Source organism: Mandrillus leucophaeus, unplaced genomic scaffold (assembly GCF_000951045.1).
Source record: "Mandrillus leucophaeus isolate KB7577 unplaced genomic scaffold, Mleu.le_1.0 Scaffold872, whole genome shotgun sequence".
Classification (NCBI taxonomy): domain Eukaryota; kingdom Metazoa; phylum Chordata; class Mammalia; order Primates; family Cercopithecidae; genus Mandrillus; species Mandrillus leucophaeus.
In genome coordinates this window covers 723294-750788 of record NW_012109497.1, presented here as the reverse complement: position 1 = coordinate 750788, position 27495 = coordinate 723294, and the positions used below count along the sequence as shown (strand labels likewise).

General features: G+C 36.2%; 1 protein-coding gene across 2 annotated transcripts in view; it reads left to right on the top strand.

The window, feature by feature from the left end:
* ANKRD26 (ankyrin repeat domain 26) overlaps positions 1–27495 on the top strand; it is a 100512-nt gene that overhangs the window by 45026 nt on the left and 27991 nt on the right. Inside the window, exons 13-25 of one of the 2 annotated variants that reach the window (XM_011969107.1) lie at positions 248–346; positions 949–977; positions 1072–1144; positions 8115–8185; positions 12517–12683; positions 14934–15083; positions 17254–17287; positions 17877–18018; positions 21256–21469; positions 22563–22746; positions 23588–23725; positions 25173–26129; positions 26707–26859. In XM_011969107.1, coding sequence (XP_011824497.1) covers positions 248–346; positions 949–977; positions 1072–1144; positions 8115–8185; positions 12517–12683; positions 14934–15083; positions 17254–17287; positions 17877–18018; positions 21256–21469; positions 22563–22746; positions 23588–23725; positions 25173–26129; positions 26707–26859 — 2411 coding nt within the window. Of the gene's footprint in view, positions 1–247; positions 347–948; positions 978–1071; positions 1145–8114; positions 8186–12516; positions 12684–14930; positions 15084–17253; positions 17288–17876; positions 18019–21255; positions 21470–22562; positions 22747–23587; positions 23726–25172; positions 26130–26706; positions 26860–27495 lie in introns of both variants that reach the window. The other variant, XM_011969106.1, reaches the window with a different exon arrangement.

The following is a 27495-nucleotide window of genomic DNA, read 5'->3' as shown; positions in this document are numbered from 1 at the left end:
CCAGGATGGTCTGGATCTCCTGACCTCGTGATCCGCCCATCTCGGCCTCCCAAAGTGCTGGGATTACAGGCTTGAGCCACCGCGCCCGGCCCTAAAATTGTTGTTTTCAATAAACACTGCATTGATTTAAAAAACTGCACTAATTTTGAAATATAAAATGTTATTAATATCTAATTCTGTGGCAATTAAATTTTTTCCTTTTGATAAATATTTCAATATTAAAAGCTTATTATGTGTTATTCCTTAGATATGTTTTATATACCTTCTTGCATGAGTGGATCAAGAAACTTTAAGATGGCTAAACTAGAGGATACAAGAAATGTAGGCATGCCAGTAGCCCACATGGGTATGGAAAAAAATGAGTATTTTTGTTAACTGTTACTCTACAAGTGTATATCCAAGCTGATCAATTCAGAACATTTTCTCTGATGAGAAATGAGTTATATATCCAAGTCAAGTGGCATCACAGCTGTGTGCTTCCTAAATTACAGGGCAAGTTGAAGAACATGATAAATACTTGTAGTGTAATGGTATAAATGATTCTGATGTGTTGCATTAAAGATATGCTGTCTCATTTTACCATCAGCCTTGACATTTCTCCTCTCAGGGTCATGATTTGCTCCTCTAATTAAAGATTACCTTTCTCTGCATCGACCAGCATGCTCACGTTGGTATATGTGCACCTTTCTATTTTAGTTATAGTCACTTGGAACATAATCTTACATTCAAATCATAACTGCATGTTTTATTAAACCTGTGTTCCTGTTTTTTTCTCCAGTATACTTCTGTCATGTTGCTGTCCTAACCAAAATAAAAAACATCCCAACAATTAACATAATCATTTTCAAACCAAGCATGATGATTCAGGTCATACTAACACTGCATGAATTTATAATTTGCTTTGTCATATTTACATGTAATTGATTATATGTCCCTTTTGCTTTTTAGAGTCTCCTGAAAGATATCTTCACTTGAAGGTAATAAGTTTTGTATTTTTATCTTGAATTATTAAGTGCATATTGTATAAAGTATACATTATTTATTAATCATTTTGTTTCAAAACCCATTCAGCCTGCCATTGAAATGAAAGATTCTGTTCCAAATAAAGCAGGAGGAATGAAGGATGTACAAACATCCAAAGCAGGTAAATGCTACAATACGTATTTAACTCTGGAAGGAAGTACGTTAAAATTTTTGAAATATTTGAAATGCTCACAGTTTTCTTATTCCTAATTCTTTTTTTCCCCAAATTTGATGGAAGGATTTTTTTAAAAATTTTTTAAAATTAAGACTGAGTCTCACTTTGTCACCCAGACTGGAATGCAGTGGCATGATCTCAGCTCAGTGCAACCTCCGCCTCCCAGGTTCAAGTGATTCTCCTGCCTCAGCCTCCTGAAAAATAACTGGGATTACAGGTGTGCATCACCATGCCTGGCAAATTTTTCTATTTTTAGTAGTGACAGGGTTTCACCATGTTGGCCAGACTGGTCTCAAACTCCTGACCTCAGGTGATCCACCCGCCTCAGCCTCCCAAAGTTCTGGGATTACAGGCATGAGCCACTGTGCCCGGCATTTTTTTTTTTTTTTTTTGATACAGAGTCTCACTCTGTCGCCCAGGCTGAGTGCAGTGGCATGATCTTGGTTCACTGCAGCCTCCGCCTCCTGGGTTCCAGCAATTCTCCTGCCTCAGGCTTCCTGATAGCTGGGATTACAGGCACACACCTCCATGCCCGGCTAATTTTTGTATTTTTTAGAGACAGGGTTTCACCATGTTGGCCAGGCTGGTCTCGAACTCCTGATCTCAGGAGTTCTCCTCCCACCTTAGCCTCCCATAGTGCTAGGTTTACAGGCTTAAGCCACCATGCCCGGGCAGTAATTTTTAATTACTATGTGGTAGACATAGTCTTTTAAAACAGCAATTCTGAAACTTTTTGGCTTTAGGGTCCTTTTATACTATTAAAAATTACTGCATAGAGGTAACCAACACGCTGAATTAGTTAGTCCCATTCCCATGCTCTTTTAAAACATTTTACTGTATATGTATACGTCTATAAATAATACATAGAATTTGTTTTCATGTCCTAAAATTGTATATAAGTGGTTGTACACTGTACATATCATTCTTCAACTTTCTTTTGTTTGTCTAGCATTATATTTTTCAAATCTACCCATATCAACACAAGTAGTTCTGGTTCAAGTTCTTTATACTATTCCATTTTATCGCTGTACATTTAATTAAACTCTCTTCATTCGGATAAACAATAATTAAATAAACATAAAAATCAGGCCAGTCGTGGTGACTCACGCCTGTAATCCCAGCACTTTGGAAGGCCGAGGTGGGTGGATCACGAGGTCAGAAGATTGAGACCATCCTGGCTAACACGGTGAAACTCCGTCTTTACCAAAAATCCAAAAAATTAGTCAGGCATGGTGGTGGGCACCTGTAGTCCCAGTTACTTGGGAGGCTGAGGCAGGAGAATGGCATGAACCCGGAGGCGGAGTTTGCAGTGAGCCAAGATTGTGCCACTGCACTCCAGCCTGGGTGACAGAGCGAGATGACGTCTCAAAACAAACAAACAAACAAAAATAAAAAATAAAAATTACTGTGGGCCAGGCGCGGTGCCTCACGCCTATAATCCCAGCACTTTGGGAGGCTGAGGCAGGCAGATCATGCAGTCAGGAGATCAAGACCATCCTGGCCAACATGGTGAAACCCTATTTCTACTAAAAAATACAAAAATTAGCTGGGCGTGGTGGCACATGCCTGTAATCCCAGCTACTCGGGAGGCTGAGGCAGGAGAATTGCTTGAACCAGGGAGTCGGAGGTTGCAGTGAGCCGAGATGGCGCCACTGGACTTCAGCCTGGTGACAGAGTGAGACTGGTCTGAAAAAAAAAATAAATCATTGTGGATTTCATTTTTGAAATGAAAATCATGCTTACCAATGAGGAGAAAAGTGATCTTTGTTTAAGTGGTTTTTAGCTGTTGATAAGTACTATATTAGAAATTAAAACTGAGAAATAGAAAATACATGCATGTACAGCCATGCATTTGAATAGGCTTTAGAGCTATGACCCATGAACCATTAGCCTGTGATGTTATGATACATCCTAGCTTCGAAAAAGTCTACTGTACACTTCTCAGAAAATTAGAGTGAAAATGTCAAATATATTATGCATTATGCAACCTCTTGTACCCTTGAATAGATATTGAATTCTAGGGATTCTTAGATCAAAATACAGAACCACAGTTTTAAACCATATGTATGGTTTGTAGATGTCAAATGGTAAATGGTCCTTTGATGACGAAATGGCCTTTAAAGTTTCACTTCTGTGGTTTTTACTTTTTTCTTTTGCTTGTCTTAAAAAGTTTAAATCCAACAATTTTGTTTATAAAGAAAAAAGGAAAACATTTTTGTTGTATATTCACTTCTTGTTTCATGGCACTGTGTACTCTCTGGATCAAGTGTGAACCTAGATTTATTTTCAGGTGGGAACAATTAGGTCACTTAAAGACATCATTTTTTCTTTCTTTTTTTTTTTGTTTGAGACGGAGTCTCGCTCTGTCGCCAGGCTGGAGTGCAGTGGCACAATCTCGGCTCACTGCAACCTCTGCCTCCTGGGTTCAAGCGATTCTACTGCCTCAGCCTCCCGAGTAGCTGGGACTACAGGCGTGTGCCAACACGCCCAGCTAATTTTTGTATTTTTAGGAGAGATGGGGTTTTGCCATGTTGGCCAGGATGGTCTCGATCTCTTGACCTCATGATCCGCCTGCCTTGGCCTCCCAAAGTGCTGGGATTACAGGCGTGAGCCTCTACGCCCGGCCAAGTCCATCATTTTGTCTATAAATTTCTGATGTTTATCCAAGGCTAAACAGTAAATTCTGAAGATTGTGCATTGAGGAATGCACAGAGACTGGTGCATTGAGGAAAGAGCATTTCATTGTAATAAGTTTTTATTTGAAGTTTATTTATTAAATGTTTTTGTCTTTAGAACACACCCACACACACACACACACACACACACATACTTCTATCCGTATTTAAACCTAAAACGGTTAGACATAAAGTTTGTTCATAAAAAAATTCATATCCCTGAAGAATCTTTAATTATTAATAAACAAATCTCTTACGGATAACAAAATAGGTAACAGAGGTTGCTGAGTGAATCAAAGTAAATAAGTAATACTAAAATATGAAAACAGAAAAATATCTGAGAGATGACAGTCAATTAAACTTCTGTGAGCAAATGGCAAGTAAAGGACATGTAAAATACAGTTCACCATGGAGGAGTAGTGTGTTTGTAGGATAGAGGTTGACATAGGACTGCTTCTATGAAGAAAGTTAGTCAGATTTATATTATTTACATTCTAATAAGTAAAAACTTTATTTTCAGAGTTTTCAGATTGGGACTTTACTAGCTTGACCCTCAGTAATAAGACTTGCCAAAGACCTAGGAATTTGAAAATCAATGATAAATATCTATCTGTATCACAGTCAGTGACCAAAAATCAGTCAGCATCCACAGAACTGGAAGAAATAGCTAAAGAAATGATTACTATTGGAGCAGAGTTTCTATTAGAGAATGATACTCTCCATGACCTGTGTGAATCACAGCTACCAGCAAACAAAAAGCAAAGAAGGTAACACAGAAGCACAGAGAATTCAGTCCTAGAGTACTTGGCTTCATAATATCATAGTTATGACTTTTATTTTTTATTTTATGTTTTGAGACGGAATTTTGCTCTTGTTACCCAAGCTGGAGTGCAATGGCATGATCTCAGCTCACTGCAACCTCTGCCTCCCGGGTTCAAGCGATTCTCCTTCCTCAGCCTCCCAAGCAGCTGGGATTACAGGCACGCACCATCATGCCTGGCTAATTTTGTATTTTTAGTACAGACAGGGTTTCACCATGTTGGTCAGGCTGGTCTTGAACTCTTGACCTCAGGTAATCCACCCACCTCAGCCTCCCAAGTTGTGGGGATTTCAGGCGTGAGCCACCTTGCCCGGCCTAGTTATAACTTTTAAAAAAATTGTTTTTGGCTGGTTCATGCCTGTAATTCCAGCACTTTGGAAGGCCAAGGCAGGTGGATCACCTGAGGTCAGGAGTTCAAGACCAGCCTGGCCCACATGGTGAAACTCCATCTCTACTGAAAATATGAATATTAGCTGGGCGTGGTGGAGGGCGCCTGTAATCCCAGCTGCTCAAGAGGCTGAGGCAGGAGAATCACTTGAGCCCAGGAGGTGGAGCTTGCAGTGAGGCAAGATCATACCATTGCACTCCAACCTGGGCGACAGAGCAAGACTCCATCTCAAAAAAAAAAAAAAGAAGGAAAAGAATCATTTTTAGCAAAAGTACTTTGTGTTTACTCTCCTTATATAACCTACAACCAAACAAAATACCTTTTAGCAGGGCATTTGTATTCTTCCTCTAATCAAAACAATCTATGAACAACAAAGAGAATTAGGGGAGAGAGTAATTTTGTTTAGGCTAATATGAAACATAAACTTGAGAGTCAGGACCAGGATTATATTTAGAGTTTTGGGACTGGATGGGAAACTAGGTAGAGATCTAAATATTGCCTACTCAAGCACAATGTGGTTTTTATGCTTTATTTTTACAGCTCTGAATTCACAAGTGTTAGTTATAACTACATGTAATGTAACAAAGAAGCACCATCCAAATCAAATATTATTTCTTACAATTTCTATGGCTTTAGATATTATAGAATGGACTGCCCCAGTATTAGTGGGAATCGTTGAGAATTTCTCTATAGTGTATCCCCAGCTGTGTACCCATAGTCTGTCATCTTATTTTAATGAATAGTTGTTCACTAGGAATATTTGTTTTAAGGAGTGCTCTATCATTTAAAAAAGATATATGAAGTTCAATTTTACTAATAATTCTTTTAGGACACCCAGTCTATTGATTAATTGCATCTAATGTGTTTTACTTTATGTACCAGTTTAACTCAGTGCCCTTAATCATATGATCTGGTCTACAGTAATAAATTATATAATTTTTTTATCCCAATAGTTTTGTTTTCTTTTCCCCTTTGTAAAATTAACGTTGTATTTTACAGAAGATGATCAGCTGTCTCCTAGAGTAGTGACTGCAAGCTATAAATCCAGAGTTACTTACCTATACCTATATATGCTTGTTTGCTCTTATTTCTTCATGAGCTTGGTAGATCCAAGAAGCAGGACTTTTAAAACAAAATAACTAAATGAAATCCCTCAACACAGGAAGACATGAAACAGAAAAAGCATGAAGTAAACAACTTAAACAGTGCCTGTAGATTGTTTCACTTCTCATTTAATACCTTTTATAAAGTAATGAAGAGTCTAGTTCTCCAGGGACCCAGATATATACATGTATCCATTTAATAAAAATTCACTCTATATTGGGTACTGATATTCTATATCCTAAATATTTTTGGAAACATTCCCTCAGTTTAGGCCTACATTATTCTTGTTTTGCAATATTTTCTAATTCAGTTCCCTTTATTTATTCATATGCCCTTGAAATTCATCCTCCCCACAGTATTTAGGGTGATCTGTCTCCAATGCAAATAGGACCTTGAGTCCCTCTTGAAAACATAAATGTTCAAACATCTTAAGATTACATATAAGGCTTTCATCATCTGACTTCTGCCTAACTCTCCATCTTTAGCCCTTTCCCCTTTCTGCCCTTTTCTCTGGGATTACTCAACTGCTGGTGATGCTCTCCTCGGGTGCTTGTATTTTAGACAAATATGCTGTCTGAGGCTTCTTTCCCTCTCTTGTTGCTGCCTTGCATACTGTTACCTTTTCCTGCCCTTTACCCCTTTTAGTCTGGCTAACCTCACTTTTTAAGTCTCGACTCAGGCATGATCTCTAGAAAAGCCATCTTTGACACCTGTTATTTACTTTCTTTTTTTTTTTTTTTCTTTTTTTGTGGTGGAGTCTCACTGGAGTACAGCAGCATGATCTTGGCTCTCCGCAAACCTCCGCCTCCCAGGTTCAAGCGATTTTCCTAACTCAGCCTTCCAAGTAGCTGGGATCACAGGCACCCATCGCCAAGCCCAGCTCATTTTTGTATTTTTAGTAGACAGGGCATTTCATCATGTTGGCCAGGCTGGTCTGGAACTCCTGGCCTCAAGTGATCCACCTGCCTTGGCCTCCCAGAGTGCTGGGATTACAAATGTGAGCCATCCATGCTGTTCTTATTTACATTCTTTAAACCCCAGTGTTTAGCACTTAGCAGGAACTCAGTAAATAACTGTCAAGTAAAATAGATAAAGACTGTTTATACAAAGATAACTTGAAAGATTGTCCCCTACCGTCTGGGGAGCAAGGGCATAAACATATAAATAAAAAATTTACAGTTCAGATGGAAGAGATACAGTACAAAGATAAGGTACTAAGGCAGCCCCAAGGAAGGAGGCACCTGTTTATCAGGGGGAAGATAGCTCTAATCAAGGAAGACTTCACATAACTCTCTTAGTCTTAAAAGATGAAAAGAAATTTGTCAAAATAGCAGAAAACGTTTCAGATGTAAGGAGCGTGATGTACAATGATAAAGATGTAAAAAGTAACAGTAATTTTGGAACTCATTAATAATGAACAACACTCTTTGTGCCTTGTTGGAAAGATACTGTTATAGAGAACATTTACAGTGTTACTTTATATATTCCTACTGTATCATAAAATTTTGTTTTATTTCTGACAGTTTAGCTCATTTACGTTGGGTGAATGAATTTGTGAGTGAATCTTTGAGACGTTTGTATGGGTTGAACCTATTGTCTAGTGTTGCTAGTCTCCCCAAGTGGTTTGTTGAAGTTTTGGATAATAGTTGAAGTTTTAATTAGATACTTCATTAAGCTGATACTTAGAAGTATTTCTTACTGAGAAGTAAATGTTCCACTAAAGATTAGGCTTCATTCAAACTTTTTGTGATTGCACCACTGCACTCCAGCTAGGGTGACAGAGTAAGGCCCTGTCTCAAAAACAAATGGAAGAAAACCCTCTCAATTTATACAATAAAAATAAATGTTATTTTCTATTTCTATAAAGACTATACCTTTTACCTAATTGTTCTAACTAGTTCGTTTAACTAAACATTTGGATTTTTTCAGCTGAACATGACTTAGAAGTGGCATCAGAAGAAGAGCAAGAAAGGGAAGAAAGTGAAAATCACCAGCCACAGGTAGTATATATATTGTTTTAAATTTCTGTTTTAATATTGTTTGCTTTGCTGTAATGATGTAACATCGTTCAAATGAAATTACCTTTCAGACTAGCCTTTTAGAATCAATAGATCATTATTTAATATTTAGTATTAAAAACATTTAGACTAGTTAAAATATTCTTAGAATGTATCATAACCTATAGCTAATCTTTTGTTTTTTGTTTTGTTATAGTCAATCTTTACCCTTGGAATTGAAGCCAGAAATTTCCTGAGTATTGTTTCCTCTTTCATTTTTATAACTTCTTTACATGATAAAGATGGTAACATCAAATATTGAATCATATTATTAAACAATAGAAATTATGAACATTTTAACACTGATGGCCACTGAGTTGAATTCATCTTAAAGGAGTAATCATTCCCAGTGGTTCAGGATTTACATTCTTATATTCCTGGTCACTAATTCCAAGGTTAAAGATTTATTCTGCCTTGTGATCTCTGTCAACTTCAGTGTCTACATTCAGGGAAAGAATGAGGTCAGAAAATCAACCCAGTTATTAAGAAAATCATTCCTTTCAGAATGGGATCTTTCCACTGTTAGGATATAAACAATAACTTTCTGATTATTTCAGTCTAGGAAATCAGTAAATATTATGGAATTTTTTTATCCACTATTAATGAACCTTAGAATATATAAGAATTGGACTTAAGCTGATAGCCTATACAGATGCATAACACCATATTATGGTATATAATTTCAATCAAAATGCAAGGATTTGCTTTTCTTTCTGATTGTTGTTTATTTTGGCTCCAAATAATTTAAAGTTTCCCTACTCTCCAGTTAGAAATCTTTGGAAAAAGTACTTAAATGCACTGTAGGGGCTCAATATTTGAGGTATGGTAGGGTAAAATCTTTTTAAGTGAGGATGCCTTTGTAATGCTACAGATCATCTGCTAATTTATTTTTGGTAGATTTAACACGTAATGAATTAAGTTTAATCCAAAGGAACAGTGAAACACTTAACTTTGCTAGTTCATGCCCTTCTTCTATTTTAGGCTAAGGCAAATTAGTTTTTACTTCTTAGTTACTATTCCAGTGATTTGGGAGTAACTAAATGTAGATTAAGTTTAACAGTTAAATTTTAATTATTTCCTAATTGTTCTTTGTCCATACTTGATTACTCAAGGATAAAGTTATTTTAAAAACATGCACCCTGACAGAAAAGACATCTGAAAAACAAAACAAGCAAATTAATCTTTCACTTTCACGTCTGCAAAAAATGTCTCAAGAACCAGAACTGAATAAGGAGTGTGATAGAGAGGATGTATCTGTATATTCAGGACTTCCTGGTGTGCAAAACAGTGAAGAAATGTCAACCAAACAAGGCAAATTAGAGTGGAAAAATAACTTAAAACTCATCACAAATGAGTTAAAGCAGAGCTGTGGTGAAACTTGTGAAAAATACAAAATTACTGCTTATCCTGGGGAAGAGCCACTACATGATAACTCTAAAGGAGGCGCAAACTTAAAGGAAGTACCCTCTTCTTTGACAAATAATATACTTGATTGTGATGAAAAAGATTCTCCTGTCTCTGTACTATACCAGGCATTGCCTGAACAAAAAGAACCCAGTCTCGAAAATGGCTTTTCATCTCCTTCATACTCTGGGTCCCCAGACTATGCCTGCCAGTCATATTCTAAGACTTATTTAAATGAAAATAAATTAGGCCATGGAAATGTTAACAAACCAGACCCTGAACATGTTTTTAACACAGATGAGAATTTTTATAATGATAGAGAAAATAAAAAAGTAAGGAACCCAGTAGTAGTTACAGGTGAAATGAAAGAAGAATTTGATATGCAAATGACAAAAAATATGAACCAAAGTACCACTAATTGGAAATTAAACATCAGACGTGTGCCTCAGTCTAGTGATCCAAAAAGACCTTTTGATTTGATCTGCTCCAAAGAAATGAAGCATATGATTCAAATAAAAAGGCACAGGATTTCTGCTGATACAGACGCTTATAAGAAAACAAAACCAATACAGAACTTGTTCCAGAAGCCATTATATGATCATTGCGGTGCTCATAACGATAAAAGCATGGAACTTGAATTAGAAAATGTGAGGTCTTCTGTACCACATAGTGAGAGAACATCAAAAGTATCTCTAAAAGAAGAATTACAGCAAGATATGCAAAGGTTTAAAAATGAGATAGGCATGTTAAAAGTAGAGTTCCAGACTTTGGAGAAAGAAAAAGTCCAACTTCAGAAAGAGGTAGAGGTTTGCTTGCTGCTACTCTTTGTTTTTTTCTCTATCAATTATTTGATCCATTCTGATTTTCTGCTTTTGAAGAGCTCAAGTATAAAGTGGTGTTACCTAAATATGTAATTGTGTGTAGAAATAGATTATTTCTGCTAAGTAACAGGAGTTAAGGAAAATGTTCTCAAAATCTTTGTTCCTTAATCAACTTAAGAAGTCTATGAGTCTTCGCTCTTCTAAGTGACATATGGACTGGGAAACTAATTTAGCCATATACCATGTGACCTTGTGAACCAGTATAAGTGTAAAGGAAATTGCTTTATGAAAGGTAATAAGTGCTAGGGTTTTTTTCCCTATTGACTTAAAAATGAATTTCTTTTATTTAAACAACAACATGGCAATACAGTGGGAAAGAAGCAGTGACTGAGAAGAGATATAAAAATGTTTCTAGCCCTGAGTATTGTAACAAATATTCCCAGCCAAAGGGATCTTTTTAATGCGAGCTTATCTGTTTGACTCAAACTGTTAGAGTTTATAATTCCATTCTGATCACTTTAAAGATTTTTGACAACAAATACATACACTTTCACATATTTTTTAAATCACCAGTCAAATATTTCTGTTGAACCAGACCTTTACATTATGTTGTTTAATAAAGTATGATAAGTTTGGGCGTGTATACCATATAAGTGGCATAAATCCTCAGCCAGCAATTTAGTATTTAACTCCAAAGTAGAAAGCTGAGTTCTGTACATTGAGTTTTAAAGATAAACAATAATCTGCAGATATTCTTCTTTTTCTTTCTTTCTTTCCTTTTTTTTTTTTTTTTTAAGACAGAGTATCACTCTGTTGCCCAGACTGGAGTGCAATGGCATGATCTTGGCTCACTGCAACCTCCGCCTCCCGGGTTCAAGCCATTCTCCTGCCTCAGCCTCCTGAGTAGCTGAGATTACAGGCGTGCACCACCACACCCGGCTAATTTTTGTATTTTAGTAGAGACCGGTTTCACCATGTTGGCCAGGCTGGTCTTAAACTCCTGACCTCATGATCCGCCTTCCTTGGCCTCCCAAAGTGCTGGGATTACAGCATGAGCCACCGCGCCTGGCCGATACTCTTCTTTAAAAGTAAAAGTAGATGAGGTTACCCACACCCTGCTATGGCTTTAAATTACTTTGCCAGTGTCACGCTTTTAATTCATCTGATTAATTTGATGAATTTATCTGGTAATTTATCTGATTCAGCATTATGGAGTTATATCCTCTCTTTTGGTGCCATAAAATGCTAGATAATGCCACTTTAGGAGCTCTGGATGGATCATTTAATCTTTCTTGTTTTACTTCCATTATCAGTAGATAATGGGGCTAACTTAGATAATTAATACTTATGCTGTGTATCCTCCAACTATAAAATTTTATGGTTATTGAATGTGAAATTTGGGAAGCATCTCATTCTCCAGAATTCCACACCAGCAACTCAGCACTTTCACTCTGTTCCTTATGTTGTGGCAAACTTTGGTTTCTGTGTTTCAGTGAGCACCTTCACCTTGTTAATATCCCAGGATCCAAATGAAAAAAGAATTATAAAAGACACTGGGGAATAGAATAGCTTAGTGCAGAAAGGGGAAAGATTCATTTCTCTTCCTGGAGCAATGTCACATCCTCTATATCTGGCTGCATAGTGTAAAATCCAGGTGGTAAAGGCAGAAGAAGATGCATCTTGTGTCTTTGTCTTTTTATTTCTCTGTTTCTGCCAGTAAAATGGAGTGAAAATTCATAGTAGATAGTGAAGATTGGATGGGAATAAAAGCACAAAATTAAGAAGAGTCCTTGAAATTTTGGAAAATTCTGTTTTACCCAAACAGAATGAAGCAGACTTTACAAAAATTTTGTTAATAAAATTATAATAATAGCTGATAATTATATAACAATTATATATACAATGATCCCATTAAAGTAAGCAGGAAATATTTTTATTGGCTAAAGTTACCATAGTTAAACTGAGTCAAATGATAAACTCTGTGAAAATAGAAATTCTTTTTGTTGAATAAAGTAATAGCAATTCCTTAGTATCAAACTTTCATCGAAGGTTGAAGAAGAAAGGAAAAAACACAGAAATAGTGAAATGGAAATATCAGCAAACATACATGATGGTGCTACTGATGATGATGAAGATGATGGATTAATTCAAGAAAGAAGGAGTGGAGAAACTGATCATCAGCAATTTCCCAGGAAGGAAAATAAAGAGTATGCTAGGTAAGCCGATAGCATATTTAACAGCAGATAATTGTTATTGTGCTATGAAACTAATTCTAATTTGGACTAATATTCATGATTAATGAATATTATACTTTTATTATACAAGGGATATGCAACCTTGTCTTGTAATTAGAAAAAGGCAAATTAACAAACAATGAGATACCAGTTGTTTCAGTCATATTGATATTTTATTTAAAAAATAATACCCAGTGATGGCAAATGCGAGAAAAAAGGCATTCTCGTACACTGTTGGTAAATGAAATTGGTAAATCCTTTCTGAAGGATAATTTAGTATGTATTAGAATTTCAAATATTTCCTATCTTTAACCTAACAGCTTCACTTCTGGGACTAGATTCTACAGGAAAATATGACTTACGTAAAAATGTACACACACAAGGACATTTATTATATATTATGTATAATATACAGTAAGCCTATATGTAATATATATATAACATGTTAAAGATAATATGTATTTTAAGAATGTTTATATAAACACATTACGTATATACGTATGTATGTTAAGGATATTTATTATAGTATCCCAAATGTTGGGCTCTCAAATTAATCTGAATTACAATCTGTGAATTCACCAGTGTTTGAGAAAGCCCTACACAGAGGCATCTGTAGTCCATGTAAACATTTCAGTATATTGGGTATTTTAGGGGCTCACGCTCAACTCTTAACACAGTGGGAAATTTCAGTCTCTGTAAATTATGTAGGTATAGATAGTGATAGCCTTGTGCATGTTTTTAGACCATAAAAAAGTAGTTATGACTGGGCGCGGTGGCTCATGCCTGTAATCCCAGCACTTTGGGAGGCTGAGGCAGGTGGATCACTTGAGGTCAGAGTTCCGGACGTGCCTGGAAAACATGGTAAAACCCCATCTCTACTAAAAATACAAAATTAGGCAGGCGTGGTGGCAGGCGCCTGTAAACCCAACTACTGGGGAAGCTGAGGCAGGAGAATCGCTTGAACCTGGGAGGCAGAAGTTGCAGTGAGCCAAGATTGTGCCACTGCACTCCAAACTGGACACAGGGCGAGACTCCATCTCCAAAAGTAATAATAATAATAATTACAGATTTTCTGGTGGTAAATCTAACTAGGCTAAAAGTCTATAAAAGTTACCAAATTCTTTTCTTTTTTTGAGATGGAGTTTCACTCTTGTTGCCCAGGCTGGAGTGCAGTGGCGTGATCTCAGCTCACTACAACCTCTGTCTCCCGTGCTCAAGCAATTCACCTGCCTCAGCCACCCAAGTAGCTGGGATTACAGGCCCGCACCATCACACCAGACTAATTTTTTTGTATTTTTAGTAGAGATGGGGTTTCACCATCTTGGCCAGCTGGTCTTGAACTCCTGACCTCGTGATTCACCCGCCTCAGCCTCCCAAAGTGCTGGGATTACAGGCATGAGCCTCCGTGCCCCACCCATTATTTTATTTTCAAACAAAATCATAACTAATCAGAATATTGCTATTTTGGAGCTGCATATAATGATATACAGGTATTCTAAAAGTAAGGGTTTTTTCCCCCACCCGGATATTTTCCTAATTTCTTCTTTCGTGTTATATGTGTATCATTCTATTTTTAAAACTTTGTTTAAAAAAAAAACTTCATTTAAGTGAAACATTATATTTAAAAACAAAACCAAAAATATAGCCCAAATCTAATTGCTACTTCCATGTCTAAAGATCATTGCTTGTGAGCTCTAGCCTTTTACTGTAGCATTCAAGTTTAGTGTAGCATTCACCTCTCTCTAGTTTCTTTTTTTTCTTTCAAGTTCCTAGGAAACATCTAGACGCTGTGGGCCTAATCTCTGCTTACCTTCTATCTCTAAGTAGAATGGTTTTCTCTCACTTTTTTGTCTTGTGAACTCCTCTATTTTGTCTCTTCTGTTTTAAAACTGTCCTTATGCTCAGATGTACCTTTTCATATATTAACTCTTACATATCACATTTTATCATAATGGTATGATAAAATTATGGTTTTTGAAGCAGGGAATATACATTTCCTCTTATGTTGTTGCTAATTTGTGTTTTTTGAATTAGTGAATGAATTGAGGTGGAGGAAATGTTGGAATTTTATAAAAAATTTTTGTTTGTCAGAATTATTAGAAAACATTGGCTTTTTAATGGATTTTTAAATTTTTTTTATTCTTTTTTATTCCTTAACACTCTTTCTGCATTTTGTTTCTTTTTTTCTTTTTTCTTATCTAACTGTCACTTCCCATGGATTTTTTAAAGTAGTGGTCCTGCCTTGCAAATGAAGGAAGTAAAGAGAACTGCGAAAGAATCTGTGAATTCACCAGTGTTTGAGAAAGCCGGTTTACTAACTGGTGGCCTGCTACAAGTGGATGATGACAGCAGTTTAAGTGAAATAGATGAGGACGAAGAAAGGTAAAATCTGTGATTTCTTTATTTCTCTATGGAGGAAGGTTAGTAATAATTTTTTTCTGAAAATAGAATGATGTAGTCTCCCAAAGCTAGAGAATATCGACTGTTTCCATGCTGCCAAAAGATTAAGATGAGGACAACTTTGACAAGCAGCAGTTTCAATAAATGGTCACCATGGAGCCCTGACTGTAGTGGATGGGCTTTGACAGTGTTTGAGAGAACTTGGACTGAGAGGCAGTAGGTAAACAGGTGGTAACTGAAGAAGAATGTGGGATTCAAGGGAGCCTTCTTTCTTTTTTATTGTAAAACATAAGCTTTTAGAGTATATTTACATGCTTTTGGGAGTGACCCAGTAGAGAAGGAAATGCTTATGAAATTTAGTTTTGTTTGCATGTCTAAGCCTCAAAAAAGCTTGATCCTTTATCTTTTAAAGATTTATAATAAACTAACTATTCTTAGAACTTCTATTTATGTAGTTTTTTGCTGTATAAAAAGAGATTGTTCATTTAGAATTGTTTCAGAAATGGAATATTCTTATATAATTGAATGTGTTGATGACGATCTAAAAGTTAAACTATCATATATGGATTTAAAAAAATTATCCGATAATAAACATGCAAACCATGTAGGTCATACTGAATTGAATTTAAATAATTCTTGGTAATTGAAGATATCAGAGTACTTTTGACAATAGCATCATGAACAGCTATGATTTTGTAAGATCAGGTGTATTAACTTAATAGTTGTTTAGATTCTGGGGAGAAGAGGGGGATTTTGTTTATGTACCGTAGAAAATTAAACTATTGACAATCTATCACAGACTTATTTTTAGGTTATAAAGTTCTAAAATATTAAAAACCATGTTGCCTTATGCTAATAGTGTCATTGAGATATATTGTATGCTCAATAAGGATTTTTTTTTTTTTTTGGTCAGAGTCTTGTTCTGTTGCCCAGGCTGGAGTGCAGTGACATGATCTCAGCTCACTGCAACCTCCGTCTCTTGGGTTCAAGCAATTCTCATGCCTCAGCCTCCCAAGTAGCTGGGACTACAGGTGCACACCACCATGCCTGGCTATTTTTTGTATTTTTAGTAGAGACAGGGTTTTGCTATGTTGGCCAGGCTGGTCTTGAACTCCTGACCTCAAGTGATCTGCCCACCTTGGCCTCCCAAAGTGCTGGGATTACAGGCGTGAGGCACCATGCCCAGCTTCAGTAAGGATTTTTGAATGCATGAATAAAGAGTTGAGTAGATGAATGAATGAACGTTGATGAATTTCTTTAGAAAAAATAAATGTTGAGCTTATTGAAAGTAGGTTTCCAAATTGGCTAAATATAAGGTCTTTTTATTTTAAAAATATTTACAAGATTAAAAAATTATTATTTATAATTATAACCAGAAATAGAATGAAAATATAGATTCATCTGCTATCATATCACTTAAAACACTTGAAAATAAATATTACTTTCACAGCACAGCAAAATATGTTTCAGAGCTAGAATTTTTGGGTTTGAATTTTGGGTCTGCTACTGACCAGCAATATGTGCTTGGGCAAATTACTTGACTTTTCTGTGCCTAGTTTCTTCCTTTATAAAATACCTAATATTTTATCAACCTCACAGAATTATTGTTAGGATTAAAATGAGTTTAACATGTACAGTGCTTAGAATAATGCATAGTACCTGCATTGTGACTCCTGAAAAAAGCTAATATCGTCATTCAAAAAGGGTTTCCCTCATGTAAGGGTGTTAAGTAATACATTCCAAATAGGTTTTAGTGCCAGTAAAAGCTTGTTTTTATTGAAAAGGTCAATACCAAAAAAAACCTGGTATATTTCTTTCTATTGAGTAACGCAAGTAACACTGTGTTTTCCTTTTGCTTTGACTGTCAGGAAGCTTGATCTAAATTTGTTTGTTATGATATTAGTATATTTTTCTTGTCCCTTACTTTTACTTTTTCTGTTTATGGTTCAATACCCCTTGTAGAAAGTTATTATCTTTTATATTACCTGTAAAAAATATTCCTGTGAACTTTATGAGTAGGGTAAATAAATTACAAATGCAGAGCTTTTATTTAAAAAAACAATAATTTTAGATATTCCTTACATTTTACATATTTACTATTTGCCTTATAGTTGTATTTTTTTTTTTTTTTTTTTTTTTTTTTTTTTTTTAGGCCTAGTAAGAAAACATCTAATGAAAAGAACAAGGTACTGTAAAAAATAAATTATCAAAATTATTGTTTAAAAAAATACATTATAAAAGATAAAGTGGGCTGGGAACAGTGGCTCACACCTGTAATCCCAGCACTTTGGAAGGCTAAAGCGGGAGGATTGCTTGACTCCAGGAATTTGAGACCAGCCTAGGTAACATAGTGAGAGCCTTGTCTTTACAAAAATTAAGAAAAAATTAACCAGGCATGGTGAGCATGCCTGTAGTCCCAGCTCCTTGGGAGGCTGAGGTGAGAGGATTGGTTGAGCCCAGGAATTTGAAGCTGCAGTGAGCTATGATCACGATGCTGCACTCCAGCCTGAGTGATAGAACAAGACCCGATGTCAAAAAAAAAAAAAAAAAGAAATGAAAAAAAAAACAGAATCTTTTGTTGTAAAGACATTTACTTTGAAAAACTGATTAAGAAGCACTAGCCGTTGATAATATATCCTTTTAACTAAAATCAGTTCTTTTAAAGAAATACCTGTGTTTTTGCTCATATAGAAAGATGGATAATTACCACTTCTGTATGTGCTATAAATATTTGGGGGACATTTTGAAACAGTGTTATTTATTTCAACCCCATAGGTCAAAAACCAAATACAGTCTATGGATGATGTTGATGACTTAACTCAGTCATCTGAAACAGCCTCAGAGGATTGTGAGCTGCCCCGCTCTAGTTACAAGAATTTTATGTTGCTCATTGAACAACTTGGAATGGAGTGTAAAGGTAGGCCTATTGCAGAAATTTAAGGCCTCTTTTTGTATCCCACTGTAATGTATGCAAAGTAATAAAGTGAAATGTATGCACACTTAGCATACATTATGCTGTGTTTAATTGGTGGCTACAGTGCTGCCACTGTGCAAAGCTGAAGAGATCTTTATATAATATATTCTTGATATTATTCCTTTGTTAGCTATGTTTTTTGCAGGGATTTTTTTCTCCCAGTTTGTGGCTTGACTTTTCATTCTCTCTTTTTTTTTAAATTTTATTTTTTAATTGTTTTGTTGACTTCTCATTCTCTTAATGGTATCTTTTGAAGAGCAGAAGTTTTTAATTTTGATTAAGTCCAATTTATCTGTTTAATTATGGATTTTGCTTTTTGTATCGCATTTAAGAAGTCTTTGCTTAACACAGAGTCACAAAGATTTCCTCCTATGCTTTTTTTCTAGAAGTTTTATAGCTTTAGGTCTTTCTTTGGACAAAATCTCACTCTATCACTTAGGCTGGAGTGCACTGTAACTGCAACCTCCACCTCCCAGGTTCAAGCAATTCTTGTGTCTCAGCCTCCTGAGTAACTGGGATTATAGGCGTGTGCCACCGTACCCAGGTTTTTTTGTTTGTTTTGGGGGGTTTTTTTGTGTTTTTTTGTTTGTTTATTGTGTTTGTTTGTTTTTTTGGTTTTTGGGATGGAGTCTCGCTCTGTCACCCAGGCTGGAGTGCAGTGGCGCGATCTCGGCTCACTGCAAGCTCTGCCTCCTGGGTTCACTCTATTCTGCTGCCTCAGCCTCCCAAGTAGCTGGAAATACAGGCGCCCGCCACCAGGCCTGGCAAATTTTTTGTATTTTTAGTAGAGATGGGGTTTCACCGTGTTAGCCAGGATGTTCTTGATTTCCTGACCTTGTGGTCTGCCCGCCTTGGTCTCCCAAAGTGCTGGGATTACAGGCGTGAGCCACCCACTGTTCCCTGCCGGCTTTTTTGTATTTTTAATAGAGGCGGGATTTCATCATGTTGGCCAGGCTGGTCTCAAACTCCCGACCTCAAGTGATCCGCCCACCTTGGCCTCCCAGAGTGCTGGGATTACAGGCATGAGCCACCGTGCCCAGCCAGTTTTGGGTCTTATATTTAGGTCTGTGATCCATTTTGAGTTCCTATTTTTGTATGGATTGAAGTATGGATTCAAGTTGATCTTTTTGGATATGGACATGCAATTGTTCCAGCATCATACGTCAGAAAGGCTAGCCTTTTCCTACTGCATTTGCCATTGTGCCTTTGTCAAAAATAAGTTGACTGCATACATGTGGGTCTACTTCTCAACTCTGTTGTGTTCCATTGATCTACAGATGCTCCTGAGTTTTATCTCAGGTTTTTGGTTTTTTGTTTTTTGGCTTATAAGCTATGACTCTTTGTTTTGCTATCTTAGTGGTTGCTTTAGGATTTATAGTATATGACTTGAACTTATCACAGTCTACCTTCATATAATATCATACCACATCATATATGTATAATTTTGTTATAGTTCCGGTATACAGTATAATTACAATAGTAGGCTTTCATTTTTTTCTCTCCTAGCCATATCCTTTCTGAATCTGTGGGATTATAGTTAATTTATTAAGTTTAGGAAGTTTTGGCCAATTTTTCTTCACTTTTTTTTTTTTTCTGTCTCTCTTCCTCCCTCTTTGGGGACTTATATATTAGCTGCTTGGATTTTTTTCCACAGTTCATTGGTGTCTCAAAGTTATGAATCTTTTCTTTTGTGATGGTTCGTCTGTGTTTATTTCCATCTAATTTAGTTTTCATCTTTGACATTGTAATTTGCATCTCTACAAGTGCAATCTGGTTTTTAAAAAAATATCTTCCATGCCTCCACTTGTCTTCTTGAGCTTTATTTTGGGGTACAGTTGAATTCCATATAAACAGCTTGACTTTTTCCTATCTTGCTTCTATGATTTGGGCTAATTCCCCACTCCTGAGGCAATACCTTTCTGATTATTCATTGTCTTGAGAAGTATGAGTTTTTCCAGCCTGACTGTGGGAATGAATACTCTTCTTGGTGCTGTGGAAGCACCAGGCAGGATTTCCTCTCTTTTTTTTAGGTGGTTTTTTCTTTGGTTTCAGGTAGTTTCCTGGCATACATGCACTGTTTATTACACTGCTCAATACCCAAGAGGGGATCTCTGGAGATCTGCAGGGTTCTTTCTCTGTATCTCTCATTCCTCTCTAGTGTCCTGTGATCTCTGTCTACTTTGCGTTTACCAGACTCTCAGCTTCATCACTTCAACTCAGGGAGTTTGCTGGACTTTATGTCAGTTTTTCCTCCCCACGTCATGGCCTGGAAACTCTGAAGGCCAGGCTCTGGGCATTCATAAGACTTACTTCCTTTGTTTCTTTTCTTTTCTTTCTTTTTTTTTTTTTTGAGACAGAGTCTCACTCTGTCGCCCAGGCTGGAGTACAGTGGTGCAATCTCAGCTCACTGCAACCTCCGCCTCCTGGGTTCAAGCAATTCTCCTGCCTTAGCCTCCCAAGTAGCTGTGATTACAGTCACCTGCCACCACGCCCTGCTAATTTTTGTATTTTTAGTAGAGACAGGGTTTCACTATGTTGGCTAGACTGGTCTCGAACCCCTAGCCACAGGTGATCTGCTCACCTCACCTCCTAAAGTGCTGGGATTACAGGTGTGACCCACCATGCCCAGCCACTTCTTTTGTTTCTTGTCTGTCAGGGATCATTGTGTTCATTGCCTGAGTCCACTGTCTTGAAACTCATTGTTTCATGTATTTTGTCTGTTTTGTCTTTGGTCATTTCAGGAAAGAAGGAAAGTTAGTACTTGAAGCAGACTGCACTAGAGGCTCAGCACATACCACAGACTGGCTGGATGCTTTTCTTCCCCCTTTGCTGAACTGCTGCCTTCTCGTCCTTCATTTCTCAGTGTAGCCACCTCTCCTTCAGGGAAATCTTACCTGGGCCCAGTATAGATCAAATTATCTTTTGTGGTCATAGAACTCTTGCTTCCTTACAGCATCTATCCGAATTCATAATTGTGACTTTTTTTGTCTTTCTTAACTATACTTTAAGCTAAGCAAGTGCAGAGGTCTTGTCTGTTTTATCTGCAGAGCTTAGTTTAATGTCTTCCACATTGTAGGCCCTCAGTATATAATTGGTCAGTGTCTTAATGACTTACAGTGTATAGTGTGTTATATGCGAAAAGTACTCATATATTTCTGTCTTGTTTTCTCCCTGATACAGATTCTGTTAGCCTATTGAAAATCCAGGATGCAGCTCTTTCATGTGAAAGATTATTAGAACTTAAAAAAAATCACTGTGAACTACTTACAGTAAAAATTAAAAAAATGGAAGATAAGGTTAATGTACTACAAAAGGAGCTATCTGAAACAAAAGAAATAAAATCACAGTTAGAGCATCAAAAAGTTGAATGGGAACGAGAACTGTGCTCTTTGAGGTATGATAGCCTAGTTTTAAAGAAATATTTAACTATTTGTACTAAAGATATATAGAATTCTTGTAATTGCTGACTTACCTTCTGGGGCTTAGCAGGGGAGAAAGCTTAGTCTTGTGGAGTGTGAAATTCTTGGAAATAATATAACTAGTTCTTAACTATGAACATCTACTAAATATATATTCTTTTAAATCACTTTAATGGCTATGTAGAAGTTTGTCATACAGAAGTCTCATTATTTATTTAATAGAATAAGTTTTGGGTTTACAATTTTTTTGTATTATAGTTAATGCTGGAAGGAATACCTTTTTATAAATCTTTTTCTATATTTCTAATTATTTACTTTGAATAAATTCTTCAATATAGAATTGTTTATAGGAATTTTTTTTAAAAAGGCCTTTGATCCAGATTTTTAAATTGTTCTCAAGAAAGTTTATGTTAATTTACGTTTCAATTAATAGAGAATGAAATGCCCATTTTTTCAACCTAAATTTTTTTTTTTTTTTTGAAATGGAGTCTTGCTGTGTTGCCCAGGCTGGAGTGCAGTGGCGCGATTTCGGCTCACTGCAACATCTGCCTCACGGGTTCTCTTGCCTCAGCCTCCTGAGTAGCTGGGATTACAGGCGCATGCCACCACACCTGGCTCATTTTTTTATATCTTTAATAGAGATGTGGTTTCACCCTGTTGGCCAGGCTGGTCTCGAACTCCTGACCTCAAGTAATGTGCCCTCCTCAGCCTCCCAAAGTGATAAGATTACAGGCATGAACCACTGGCACCCGGCCAAAAAGTTAATTTTCAACTTGCATTTTTATTGAATCATTTCCAATATCCTTTTCCATAATATTTGCCAGAGGTACTTGTAACAGAAACCTACCAGTTAACAGAATGTTCTTTCATCACTGCCTTTCAAGTATATATGTCCTTTGGAAAAGACTGAAGTGAGAAATTAAAAATCGGAGAACTAGAAAGGAAAGATATTCAAGAACACAGAAATTGTATTAGGGTGATAAACCAACATATGAAGCAGCAGATCACACAATGAACTTTTTATTTTGTAACAATACAGATTTTAAGATAAGCATCTTTTAACTGCAGATTTAGCTTAAACCAAGAAGAAGAGAAGAGAAGAAATGCTGATATGTTGTATGAAAAAATTAGGGAACAGTTAAGAAGGAAAGAAGAGCAATATAGGAAAGAAGTTGAAGTGAAACAACAGCTTGAACTGAGTCTCCAAACACTGGAGATGGAATTGAGGACTGTAAAAAGTAATTTGAATCAGGTAAATTAATTTTGGATAAAAATTTTATATTTTTAACTTTATTTCATCACTATTACTTATGCTTTTGATTTAATATATATTATCTAGGTTTAAAACAAAAATGTTATCTCATCTTAAGCTGACCTATGACCTTTATAACTAAAATTATTCATGATAAATCTTGGCACCTAATAGATGCTCAGTCTCTGTTTTCTGAATGAAGGAATGGAGGATAAGTTGAGTTTAATCACTAACATAAATGTTAATTTAGGCATTTAATGTTAAAATACAGGCTAAATATCTCTAAAATTATGATGAAACTAGTAAAATGTTTGACATTTTATTTCACAATTCTTTATTTGCCTGTATTTAAGAACCGTTTTTGCTCTTTGATGAATTTAGCTGACATTTATGTGATTAAAATTTGAGTAATTCTTGAGTAATAAAGGTTCTTGCATTTTAATATGCTATTTCCTTTTTAGATGGAGTCTCGCTCTGTCGCCCAGGCTGGAGTGCAGTGGCCGGATCTCAGCTCACTGCAAGTTCTGCCTCCCGGGTTTACGCCATTCTCCTGCCTCAGCCTCCCGAGTAGCTGGGACTATAGGCACCTGCCACCTCGCCCGGCTAGTTTTTTGTATTTTTTGATAGAGACGGGGTTTCACCGGGTTAGCCGGGATGGTCTCCATCTGACCTCGTGATCCGCCCGTCTCGGCCTCCCAAAGTGCTGGGATTACAGGCTTGAGCCACCACGCCCGGCCGCTATTTCCTTTTTAGAAGTTTTTTTGTTTTAAAATTCTGCTCTTGATTAACCTTTTAGACTTTTAAAAAATGCTAATAGACCCAAAACTTAATATATCTCTAGGTCGTACAAGAGCGAAATGACACTCAGAGGCAACTTTCTCGAGAACAGAATGCCAGAATGTTACAAGATGGAATTCTGACCAATCACCTTTCCAAACAAAAGGAGATTGAAATGACTCAAAGGAAAATGAATTCTGAGGTATTTCTATTTCCTTTAGTCATTTTCAAATATGTGTATATATTTATTTGTGTGTGTATATGTATTTGTATGTGTATATATTTTAAAAACCAACTATATATGCATCTTGGAAAGTATTGAGGATTTTTAAGCCATATATGTATATCTTGGGGGTGGTGGTAGCGTTTTTGGTCCATTGGATAAAGTGATGTTCTTAATTCAGCTCCAGTTGTCTGCAGCAGTCAAGTAACAACATTCAGAATGACCTCATCCAAAGGAGAAGCTTTTAATATCTTCCATAGGAATTGGTGGTCTTTCCACAATCTCAAAACCCTTGCTACTAACAATAAATGCTTGAGTTTTTGGAAGTGATTTCCTCACCTTGATATATTAATGGAGAGGTTAGTTTATTACTTCCACCCACAGGAAGGGAGGAAAAGTGCAGCCAGTTCAGAGACCATATTTTGGATATTAATCTTCTCACTTTTGAGAAGAGTAATAGTGTGCTGCAAGTAGTATCTTATTTTGGTACAAAGAGCTTTTGAAACAATGATATGCCATGATGTATACTTAGTGATAATTTAGTAATAAGTATTTTGTTCTTAGTAAAACAGTTCGGCATATTTCTCCCTGTTTCACATTATTACAGTTTCAAACATTATGAAGAGGAAACAAAAGTTATTGTGACAACAAATCATCTCATGATTTTCTAAGAGGAGCTCTACAGATTTTGTCCTATTTACCATTAGTGTTGTGAAATAAAAGTCTTCTTTTGTATTTAAATATTTATACCACAGAAATAACTGATTTAGTGAAAGAAGACTACAAATAGAGTCAGAAGCCCCAGGGAAAATCATACAGCTGCTTATATTTTTTTTAACTTTTCCTTTTCAAAATCGTGATACTAAATGAGTCCATTGATATAGTAGAAGTGCTTAGTACAATGCCTAGATTTATTATTCATCAATAAACTTAATTGTTATAACTGACTATAAAGATGTGAGAAAAGTAGAATATAGAATATTCTCAGAAAAAAGAAACCTGAAAAACTGCGGAAAATTTCGTCTGTCCAGATATATGCAGGGCCAAGGCTCTTACTATGGGTTGGTGTATGGGTTAGATATCAGAATATAAACCCAATTTTTTAATGTGATCAAATTATTAATCTTTTATGCTTTTGAATTTGTTGTACTTCAGGGAAAGGCCTTTCCAATTCTGAGATTCTTAAAAATTTTCTAGTGATTTCTGTTTTACTTTCATGGATTAATTGTCTTCAAATAAATTTTTGAACTTTGGGGAGTTAATGCTCTATAAGGTTTGAGTTTTGATCCAACTTTTGTTTTCAATTGGATATACACTTGTTGCAACCCTTTATTGTAAAATGTACAGCTTATTCTTTAATTTCAAAGGAAATCATGATATGTCATTTTCTTGGGTGCTAACTCAAAGTTTCCTTTGTTTTACTTAGAATTCTCATAGTCATGAAGAAGAAAAAGACCTACTGCATAAAAATAGCATGTTGCAGGAAGAAATTGCTATGCTAAGACTAGAAATAGACACGATAAAAAATCAAAACCAGGAAAAAGAAAAGAAATGTTTTGAGGACCTTGAAATTGTAAAAGAAAAGAATGAAGACCTTCAGAAGACTATAAAGCAGAATGAGGAAACATTAACACAAACAATATCCCAGTATAATGGACGGCTTAGTGTTCTGACAGCTGAGAATGCAATGCTAAATTCTAAACTGGAGAGTGAAAAGCAAAGCAAGGAAAGACTAGAAGCAGAAGTTGAATCATACCGTTCGAGATTGGCTGCTGCTATACATGATCGTGATCAAAGTGAGACATCAAAAAGAGACCTAGAACTTGCTTGCCAGAGAGCAAGAGATGAGTGGTCTCGTTTACAGGACAAAATGAATTTTGATGCGTCTCACCTAAAAGATAACAATGAGATTCTTTCTCAACAACTATTTAAAACTGAAAGTAAACTCAATAGCCTAGAAATTGAGCTCCATCACACGAGAGATGCCCTCAGAGAAAAGACTTTAGGTTTAGAACGGGTACAAAAGGACCTAAGCCAAACCCAGTGTCAAATGAAGGAAATGGAACAAAAGTATCAAAATGAACAAGTTAAAGTAAATAAATACATTGGAAAGCAGGAGTCTGTAGAGGAGAGATTGTCTCAACTACAAAGTGAGAATATGCTGCTTCGACAACAACTGGATGATGCCCACAACAAGGCTGACAATAAAGAGAAGACAGTGATTAATATTCAAGACCAGTTTCATGCTATTGTGCAAAAACTTCAAGCTGAGAGCGAAAAGCAAAGTCTTCTGCTAGAAGAAAGAAATAAGGAGTTAATCAGTGAATGTAATCACTTAAAAGAAAGACAGTATCAATATGAAAATGAAAAGGCAGAAAGAGAAGTAAGTATCAAGAAAGATAAATATTTTTCAAACCTCCCGAAAGAAAATTTAAAATAATATACGGTTATGTAGTTAACTATAAAAATAAATAGATAAGCTTATTTACGCTGTCAGTTTAGAAACATCCCTTGTTTTCAGCAAATAAAAGAGCTGAGAGATGCTTTACTTTGAGTAAAGACATTGTATCATCTATGAAATTTTGAGTTTTAAGTTATGAGCTGTTAATAGACTAGTATGAATAGTAAACTAATGTGAATAATGTAGTCTTTTACTGCTGAAGATAAAATTTTAATGTCTTTATGTTGCCACATCTTAAGAACATTTCCATTTATCTGCCACCATGTAACAGATAAATGGAAATGCTCATACCTGAAATGAGTATTTTGAAATTAAGATTCAATTAAGTGTGTTATTTTGACAGTTAATTCCAGATTTCCCAGATAAACTGAAGTATATTGCTATATCTCTTAATACTTTTCTGTCAGTAGCTTTTTATATATTTTAGTTGATGTAATTTTATTTTTATTCTTGTCAATTTGAATTGTCTAAAAAATCAGTAACAAAAATGTCTTATCAGGTTGTTGTGAGACAACTTCAACAAGAACTGGCTGATACCCTAAAAAAACAATCTATGTCAGAGGCTTCACTGGAGGTTACATCACGTTATCGTATTAATTTAGAGGATGAGACACAGGATTTAAAGAAGAAATTAGGTCAAATCAGAAATCAAGTATGTATGAAATTTAACATGTCAACAGTTAATCTATAACTGGTTAAATATATAGTGTTTTATCATACTAATTTAGTAGGTAACCTTCTTTTGTATTTTCGTTATAATTAATTTAAATTTTACTAACTTTTTTTTTTTCTTTGAGATGGAGTCTCGCTTTATCGCCCAGGCTGGAGCATGGTGGCACAGTGGCACGATGTCGGTTCACTGCAAGCCCCACTTCCCAGGTTCACACCAGTCTCCTGCCTCAGCCTCCCGAGTAGCTGGGACTACAGGCGCCCGCCACCACGCCTGGCTAATTTTTTTTTTTAGTAGAGACGAGGTTTAACCGTGTTAACCAGGATGATCTCCATCTGCTGACCTCGTGATCCACCCGCCTCAGCCTTCCAGTGTGCTGGGATTACAGGCATGAGCCACCGCACCTGGCCTAAATTTTATTATCTTTATAATACACTTGCTGCTTTTTTTTTTTTTTTTTTTGAGACAGCCTCACTCTGTTGCCCAGGCTAGAATACAGTGGCACTGTCTCAGCTCACTGCAACCTCCACCTCCCGGGCTCAAGTGATTCTCCTGCCTCAGCCTCCTGAGTAGCTGGCATTACAGGTGTGTGCCAGCATGCCCAGCTAATTTTTTTTT